The following is a 9,146-nucleotide window of genomic DNA, read 5'->3' as shown; positions in this document are numbered from 1 at the left end:
ATACTTTTTTCAGGATTCTTTGATGAATAAAAAGTTAAAAAGAAGAGCATTTATTTAAAATAGAATTTTTTTCTAACAATATACACTACCGTTCAAAATTTTGGGGTCAGTACATTTTTATTCTTTATTTTTTGAAAGAAATTAAAACTTTTATTCAGCAAGGATGTGTTAAATTGACAAGAAGTGACAGCAAAGATTTATATTGTTAGAAAAGATTTATATTTTGAATAAATGCTGTTCTTTTTAACTTTTTATTCATCAAAGAATCTTGAAAAAAGTATCACAGCTTCCACAAAACACAACTGTTGTCAACATTGATAATTCTAATAATAAATCAGCATATTAGAATGATTTCTGAAGATCATGTGAAACTGAAGACTGGAGTAATGATGCTGAAAATACAGCTGTGCATCACAGAAATAAATTATATTTTAAAGGATATTAAAATAGAAACCATTATTTTATATTGTAATAACATTTTGCAAGATTACTGTTTTTTTTCTGTATTTTTAATTAAATAAATGCAGCCTTGATGAGCAGAAGAGACTTTTTAGAGAAACATTACAAGTCTTACTGATCCCAAACTTTTGACCGGTAGTGTATATATATATATATACACACACACATATATATACACATACATATACATCTCACACCAATCTTTTTTTTATGCTGTTGCGCTCCATTTGGGGCCAGTTTTAATCACAGCAGACTCTGATTTGTTTGGTTTGCATGATGTTCTGTAGGGCGCTGCTGGTATTGCTGGCGCTCCTGGTTTCCCAGGATCCCGTGGACCTGCTGGACCCCATGGCCCTTCTGGTGCTCCTGGCCCCAAGGGAAACAATGTGTGTAAACGGCATTTTATTATTATGCACGCATGAAAACTGTAGTTACACATCAGTGCATCCAGGACATAATTTATGCAGCCTTTAGTTCATTTGAAATTGAGATTACAGCAGGTGTGATGCAGCAATAATTCAGAAACAATAGTCTCTGTGCCATTGAGCAACTGAACCTCTCACAAATGCACTTTAAAGGGATAGATCACGCAAAAATGAAACTTCACTGATTATTTACTCACCCTGTCATGTGTCATTTAAAACCTGTATTGCAATTCAGTTCCCATTGATTTCCATTCACATGGACAAAAATACAATGAAAGTTATGAAGAAATAGAACTGTTTGCTTACCAACATTCTTCTTTAGAAGTAAGAAATGCATACGGGCGTAAACAAATTATGGTAACACTTAAAGCCTTTATGTATAATGCATTATAAATGTTATTAGAGGGTGTAATGCATTATATCTTGTCGAAAATCATTTTAATCAAATCTAAAATGCATAGTGCAATAATCAACTGATAAGTGCTATAATGTATTAACTGTGGTTACAAAACTAATGCATTATACATAAAGTGTTACCTAAACGATGACTTTTGAGCGAACCTATTTCTTGCAGTTGCATTAGATGCAAAAGAATCTGAAGATCAGAAATGTTATGCTCTTTTATTTCCAGGGTGATCCAGGACTCCAAGGCTCTAAGGGAGATGCCGGTCCTAAGGGAGAAGCTGTAAGTCTCTCTGACGCAAAGATGATTTCCTAAGATTCACAGAAAGCTCCACTGTGATAGTAATAGTTGCTGTTCTCTGTCCCAGGGCCCACTTGGACCCCAGGGTCTGGCTGGACCTTCTGGTGAAGAAGGAAAGCGAGGAGCTCGTGGAGAGCCAGGCGGCGCTGGACCTGTCGGACCCCCCGGAGGCCGTGTAGGTTTAACTCACCTGCTTGATTCATGCATGCATGCTTTTTTGTTTGTTTGTCTCTCATATTTTGTGTTTTTCTTTCACAAGGGTGCCCCTGGCAATCGTGGTCTTCCTGGAAGTGATGGAGCTCCTGGACCCGGGGTAAGATTACTGATCCCTCACAAAACAAGGCCCTAAATCTGTACCCAGTTTTGTCTGGTAACTTGAAAATGTGCTTTTAAAGTTTGGAATCATTGAGACTGCATTCCCTTGATCAAAAAATACCGTAAAAACAGTAATATTGTTACAATTTAAAATGAGTGTTTTCTATTTTAATGTATTTTGAAATAAAATGTATGCCTTTGATTTCAATGCTGATTTTTCATCATCACTACTCCGGTCTTGATCCTATAGAAATCATTATAAAATGCTGATTTGCTGCTCAGAAACTTTTCTTATTTTAATCAGTGTTGAAAACAGTTGAATGTTTTTGTGGAAACCGTGATGCATTACAGTTTAAAAGTTTGGGGTAAGCACGATAAAAAAAAAAAAAAGAAGAAAAAGAAGAAATGAATACTTTTATGTGGCAACTATGCATTAAACTGATTAAAAGTGACATTTATAATCTTGCAAAAGATTTCTATTTCAAATAAATGCTGTTTATTTGAACTTCCTATTCATCAAAGAAACCTGAAAAAAAAAAAAAACATCAAGCGCAAAATATATTCAAATAGAAAACCGCTCTTTTAAGTTGTAATAATATATAGCAATATTACTGTTTTTACACTATTTTAGTTTTTAAAAAAATGCAGCCTTGGTGAGCATAAGAGACGTTATTTTTTTATTATTATTATTATTATTTATTTTTTTTAGTTAAGACAATATATTAACTATTTTCTTATTTCTTGTTTATAAATAAAATTATTAATGTAATTATTAATATAATTAAATATTATTATAATTAAAGTTCACTTGAACTGACTTGAATTGACTTCTTTTTAAACAATAATAAATCTTAATGATTTCAAACATTCGACCAGTAGTATATGTGGCAATTAACTGCTTTTAAGCCAAAAATATTAAATGTTACATTTTTACTGGGCCGGGTCTACATAGTTCTGAAGGATACAACTGTAAATGTTCTTCTTACAGTGTAGTTTAACCCATATATCAATGATTAACCTGCAGTTTTAATGCCATTCACTGTATTGAGAAGGAGCTGTCCAGGGTCCTGTAGACGATTTCTGCTGCTGAGTAACTAAAGCTGGCCCTTTAATCACATTTCAGGGGGGCCCTGGAGAGCGAGGAGCCAATGGACCGATGGGATCTCAAGGAGCCACCGGAGAGTCTGGTCGCCCAGGAGAGCCAGGATTGCCTGGATCCAAGGTGAGATATAGCTTAAAGCTTTGTAGAAACACATTAGCAGCATAAAGAGTCTGTATTTTTACCTAACTTGATGCCTGTTGTAGGGAATGACTGGTGCCCCTGGAAGCCCTGGACCTGATGGCAAAGCTGGACCCTCTGTAAGACGAATGTTATATTCATAATTCACCGGCTTGTGTTTGTTTGTATGCGATATAAGACTCATATGAGATTTTAAATTTTGCATTAAAGTAATGTGTGCATGATAGGGTTCATCTGGACAAGACGGCCGACCTGGACCCCCTGGACCTGCTGGATCTCGTGGTGCTCCTGGTGTGATGGGCTTCCCTGGTCCAAAGGGAGCTGATGTGAGTTACTCCATGAATTTATGAACTATATATTTGTGAGCCTGCAGCACAAAAGCAGTCATAAGCAGCACAGGTATATTTGTAGCAATAGCCAACAATACATTGTATCGGTCAAAATTATTGACCGATTATTATTATTTAAAATGATTAAATGGAGCAAATATAACACTCACAAAAAAAAATATTTTTGCAGACTTTGCTTAATGCAAACTTTTTTTGTTTTGTTTTTTGTTTGAAGGTTCATTAAACTGTTACATTTTCAAAAAGATTTTTCTGACTGTTATTTCATATGTCAGGCTTTATAAGGGTTTGTTTTACTGTTCTCTTGAAAAATAGAAATATCAGATTTGCATACTTTTTAATGTAATGTCTAACACATTTGATGTATTCCTCTCAGGGTGAGGCTGGTAAGCTTGGTGAGAGAGGAGTTGTTGGACCTCCAGGTGCTTTGGTGCGTAAAATCTAAAGCGGTTTCTAAGCTTTATGCAACCTTCAACAGTGTAACCTCCAGACTTTTGCTTGAATCATGTCTGAGCAGTGCATTATGGTGTGTTTCTGTAGGGCGCTCCTGGCAAGGATGGAGATTTTGGTGCTCCTGGTGCTCCTGGACCTGCTGTATGTGTGTTTAAACATCTCAAAGATAAATACGATGTGAACTCTTGCTGTCTCTGCTCTGATTTTTCCCGGTCTGTCATGTTTTAGGGCCCATCTGGAGAGAAAGGAGAGCAGGGACCTGCCGGTTCTCCTGGATTCCAGGTGTGCTTTTATCTGTGTGCACATCCGAGTTTAGATTAGTGCCTGATTATCTTTGGTTTAGTCGTTCGATGGAAGTTAAACCATCTCTGGTTATTCTCTTACAGGGTCTGCCAGGTGCACAGGGTGCCACCGGAGAGTCGGGCAAACCTGGTGATCAGGTGCGTGCGGTCATTAGACATAACTTTGTTGACTCAGGAGTGATGTTTTTAGGTTACATATTCTGTCTGCATTAATTTAAAGTCATTAAACATATTGTAAACACAGTATGTGAGCCTGGAGCACAAAAGCAGTCATAAGTAGCAATGGCAAACAATACATTGTATGGGTCAAAATTATCCACCTGCCTTATAAAAAAAAGGAGGGGATTAAAAAAAATTATTTTATGAATTATATTTTAATTTTAATATACTTTTTTTTTTTTCATGTTCCAAGCATAGTTATGGTCTGGTCAATATCAAGATAAAATTCTTGCAAATCTTGTTTCAAGAATAAAAACTGTCCATGTGTAAATTTTATAGGAAACTAATAATAGCATATTAAGCAATCAAATGATTGCATGAATTGTATAATTTGCAATTTACAAATTGAACCATTAATCATATATTTTTAGCACTTATACAGAAAAAATGTATGCAAAATTGCTATATTTTTAAGTCAAAAACCACTCAGAATTAGTTTTCCAACTAATTTAAGAGACCAGAAAAGAGTCTGGTTTATTTATTAAAGCCATTTTTAAAAGTGCAAGTTTCACAATTCAGGCAAACAATTAATTGCTCAATATGACAAAAATTTCCCCAAATTCTTATTTTTAAAAAATGATTTGGGAGAATTTTACCTTGATATTTACCTGTATTGACCTGTTTGGAAAATTTTAAATTAAATTAAATTAAATTAAATTAAATTAAATTAAATATTGTTCTATCCTAACAAACCATACATCAGTGGAAAGCTTATTTATTCAGATGATGCATAAATCTCAATTTCACAAAATTGACCCTTATGACTGGTTTTGTGGTCACATATGACATGCATGTTGTGTAAAATTGCTCTCACCATTACTCTCTACACAGTGCAGTTTTTTGTTCTGTTTGTTCTTATTTATTATGTTCGCTGTTCAACAGGGTGCTCCTGGTGAAGGCGGTCCTTCTGGTCCTTCTGGTCCAAGAGTGAGTATCTCCTGTCTAATAAAAAAAGCCCACAGATCAGCCACATCTCAATCAATGCTTAATAGCCACCCCAGCTCCATTGCACCATTTAAACTACAAGAATAATAGAACAAGAATAGTACAAGAGTAATAGTAATAGGACAAGAATTATAGTTTGTTCTGATACAATAATGCTTATACTGCAAAAAAATAAAATAAAAATAGTATCAATATCATTGTGATGTTTTACTGTAATAATGCCCTTGGAGTAAAATGAATTTATTTGAGAAGCAAAATTAGCATTTATCACAACAATGTATCTTAATATGTAAATTAAATTAAATTTAATTAAATTAAATTTAAGGTAAAAATCAAGGTAATTTAATATTTTAAATTAAAAATATTTTTTTTTAACAATATATATATTGATAATATTCGTCTTTCCAATACAGTGGCTTTTCCTCTTCCTGCTTACCTGACTGCTCTAGTGCACAGATTGTGTTCGTTGTTTGGGATGAAATACAGCAGAGTGATATTAGTAAATGTCTCACACAGGGTGACAGAGGTTTCCCCGGAGAGCGTGGAAGTAATGGACCTGCTGGCCCCACCGGTGCTCGTGGGGCCCCTGGTTCTCCTGGTAATGATGGTTCTAAGGTAAGAATCCTAGTTCGATGTCATTGTGACTCAGAATCGTGATATGAGTAATGATCGATCTCCGTCTGTGTTTATGTGTGTTTAGGGAGAGCCCGGAGCTGCTGGGGCCCCTGGTGGTGTGGGGCCCAATGGAATGCAGGGAATGCCTGGAGAGCGCGGTGCCGGAGGCATGCCTGGAACCAGAGGAGACAGAGTAAGACTCACAACAACTCAGACTTAAAACATTATGACTGAATAATTGAATACTTAATAAATGAGCTTTCCATTGATGTATGGTTTGTTAGGATAGGACAATATTTGAAAATCTGGAATCTGAGGGTGCAAAAAAATCTAAATATTGAGAAAATCATCTTTAAAGTTGTCCAAATGAAGTTCTTAGCAATGCATATTACTAATCAAAAATTAAGTTTTGATATATTTACGGTAGGAAATGTACAAAATATCTTCATGGAACATGATCTTTACTTAATATCCTAATGATTTTTGGCATAAAAGAAAAATGGATAATTTTGACCCATACAATGTATTGTTGGCTATTGCTACAAATATATATAAGCATGAGCTGATTGTAATGTATTCAGACACTTACAGTAATTGCATGTTCTTCACCATTAAGTAAAAATGTATTATAGATTAAATTTATATTAAATGCAGTTAGTTACTTTTTTGACCCACTTAAGTAGGACTTAGGTACATCTTTATTATAATTACTTCTGTCGTCTTTGACAACATGGTAAAAGTAATGCTCACAAGCATCTATAGTAAACTAAAATATACTTTAGTGTAATTTATATTGAAACCTGTATGTTATGTATATAAATATATTTGTAATTACACATTTGCAAATTAGACATTTTTAATAAATAGAATTTTAAATAACACTAAAGTTTATTATAATTTTAGTTTTTTAATTTTTTTAAGTTTTTAATAAGTTTTTTACATTTGCTTCAGTATGATAGTCAACATTAAAATAAGTGTACTTTAAGCATGACAATTAAATAATTAAAACAAAATGATTTAAAATGTTTAAAACTTTCACATTGCATTTGACATTATTACAAAGTACGCTTTTTAAAAGTCAACTTAAATCTGTTAAGAAACACAGTCATGAAAGCGTACTCTATTAAGTGACCTTTTATATTATATAATGTCTAATGTATTATATATTATAAAACAGAGAGTTCCGGTGCTTGATTCTGATTGGCTGAGCCGTGTTCGAAGCTGTTGTAAATGACTCTACAAAGTAACATACACCTTTGTTTACGTTTGTGTGTTGCTTGGCAACCACTTTGTAGCAACCACAACTGTTTCTGAGGAGCTACATTGTTTGGTGGAAGAATACTGTTTTTATTAATATCATTACACTTTATTTGCTCTGTTTTATTTTGTGAAACCTTACTACGTATATGGAATAACCGCTTCGCGTCATGCCTAACAACACCCCTTAGCTGTTATAAATTCACTGTAAACCACGGCTTCACGGGGCTTATTGCTTTAATATATAATTATATCATTATATGATATATTATTATATTGTATGCAGGTAGTTAAAAAAACCATATAAGTACACTATAAGTGCACATTCAATACAATAAAGCACACTTCTTTTTCACAAGGGTAGCAAATGGAAATGCTCCTGGCAGCAGCTGTGGTGTTGATGATGTCATATCCTGCTGGACGTTCACAACAGTTGTCCTTCCTCTTTAGGGTGATGCTGGACCCAAGGGCCCTGATGGAGCTCTTGGTAAGGATGGCCTGCGTGGAATGACCGGCCCTATTGGATCTTCTGGACCTTCTGGTGCTCCTGGTGAGAAGGTAAAAAGATAATTAGCATTGAAAGATATTTATGCTTTACCTAAACTATTTTCAGCTCTAAATCATTTTCCTAATTACCTAATTGTTTTAGGGAGAGCCTGGTGCTATTGGACCTCCAGGAGTGACTGGTTCTCGTGGATCCCCTGTAAGTTATCAGGATGCTACCGAAAACCGCATCAAACATGGATGTAAAGACCAGCAATAATGCAAGATTGCATGCATTTGCACATTTTCACTCTTAAATTGCTAGTAAATTTCACAAATAATTACAAAGAAACGGACACCTTGAATTAAACAAGTAGAAAAAAAATTGTACTGTCTTGTTAAATTAATTTTCACTTAGAAATTGCTTGTAACTTTCACACATAAATACAAAGAAATGGCAAGCAACACCTTGAATTAGTTGTGAAATTTTGAAGTAGAAAAACTAAAAATAGTACTTGAGTGCCTTTGTTTTCAGTTTCAGTCATTTTTTACAGTGTGCTTTTATTTGGAGTTGGTTTGGAAGATTGCATTTTGAATTCTATGCGAGCGCTTTAATGCAAGCCGATGTTTGTGTGGTGTTTTCCCAGGGAGAGCGCGGAGAGCTCGGTCCTCCTGGACCTGCTGGTTTTGCTGGACCTCCTGTGAGTATAACAGTCTCATCCCAGTCAGTTCCCATCATCTGGTGTTGACCTCCACTGAGCTGAAGTTTCTCTGTGCTCAATGCAGGGTGCCAACGGACAGCCTGGTGCTAAGGGACAGAGCGGTGACTCTGGACCCAAGGGTGATGCTGGGGCTCCTGGAGGCGCTGGCCCCGTCGGAGGCGCTGGCCCACAGGTAATATTATCACAGCTCCACTGCTCTGCTGTGTATATGAATATCCTTCACTTATTGTCTGCTGTTGTCTTTGACAGGGACCTGCTGGTGCTGCTGGATCTAAGGGTGCTCGTGGTGGTGCTGGATCTCCTGTAAGAGTCAATGCTATCAGTAATGAATTACAACAACAAAAAAAGACACAATGCATTTGTTGATTGTTGAATGATTTTCTGCTTTTATTTTAATTTTAGTAAAAAGTTTTAGTTTTAGATTTTTTTATTATTAATATGTCTTATATAGTTATATTAACTTTTATATCATTATTGTTTTATATGAAAATGAGAAATGCTGCTTTGGCAAGTAGCTGAAATAAAATAAATTAAATTTTTTAAATTTTCTTTTATTTCAGTTAACGTTGCCACTTAAAATGCGTAATTGTCATTGCATATTGCACACACTCACACACACACACACACACACACACACACACACACACACACACACACACAC

The 9,146-nt window shown here is 35.1% G+C and overlaps 1 protein-coding gene across 1 annotated transcript in view; it reads left to right on the top strand.

Annotated features, from left to right (window-relative positions):
* LOC107689922 (collagen alpha-1(I) chain-like) overlaps nt 1-9,146 on the top strand; it is a 33,632-nt gene that overhangs the window by 11,888 nt on the left and 12,598 nt on the right. The window contains exons 19-37 of the mRNA XM_016488101.1: nt 747-845; nt 1,516-1,569; nt 1,655-1,762; nt 1,847-1,900; nt 3,026-3,124; nt 3,208-3,261; nt 3,370-3,468; nt 3,866-3,919; nt 4,030-4,083; nt 4,171-4,224; nt 4,329-4,382; nt 5,346-5,390; nt 5,925-6,023; nt 6,109-6,216; nt 7,731-7,838; nt 7,930-7,983; nt 8,411-8,464; nt 8,550-8,657; nt 8,735-8,788. Coding sequence (XP_016343587.1) covers nt 747-845; nt 1,516-1,569; nt 1,655-1,762; nt 1,847-1,900; nt 3,026-3,124; nt 3,208-3,261; nt 3,370-3,468; nt 3,866-3,919; nt 4,030-4,083; nt 4,171-4,224; nt 4,329-4,382; nt 5,346-5,390; nt 5,925-6,023; nt 6,109-6,216; nt 7,731-7,838; nt 7,930-7,983; nt 8,411-8,464; nt 8,550-8,657; nt 8,735-8,788 — 1,413 coding nt within the window. The remainder of the gene's footprint in view (nt 1-746; nt 846-1,515; nt 1,570-1,654; nt 1,763-1,846; nt 1,901-3,025; nt 3,125-3,207; nt 3,262-3,369; nt 3,469-3,865; nt 3,920-4,029; nt 4,084-4,170; nt 4,225-4,328; nt 4,383-5,345; nt 5,391-5,924; nt 6,024-6,108; nt 6,217-7,730; nt 7,839-7,929; nt 7,984-8,410; nt 8,465-8,549; nt 8,658-8,734; nt 8,789-9,146) is intronic.

Source organism: Sinocyclocheilus anshuiensis, unplaced genomic scaffold (genome assembly GCF_001515605.1).
Source record: "Sinocyclocheilus anshuiensis isolate Anshui unplaced genomic scaffold, SAMN03320099.WGS_v1.1 scaffold1517, whole genome shotgun sequence".
NCBI classification, from domain to species: Eukaryota; Metazoa; Chordata; class Actinopteri; order Cypriniformes; family Cyprinidae; genus Sinocyclocheilus; species Sinocyclocheilus anshuiensis.
This window is presented reverse-complemented; position numbering and strand designations above follow the sequence as displayed.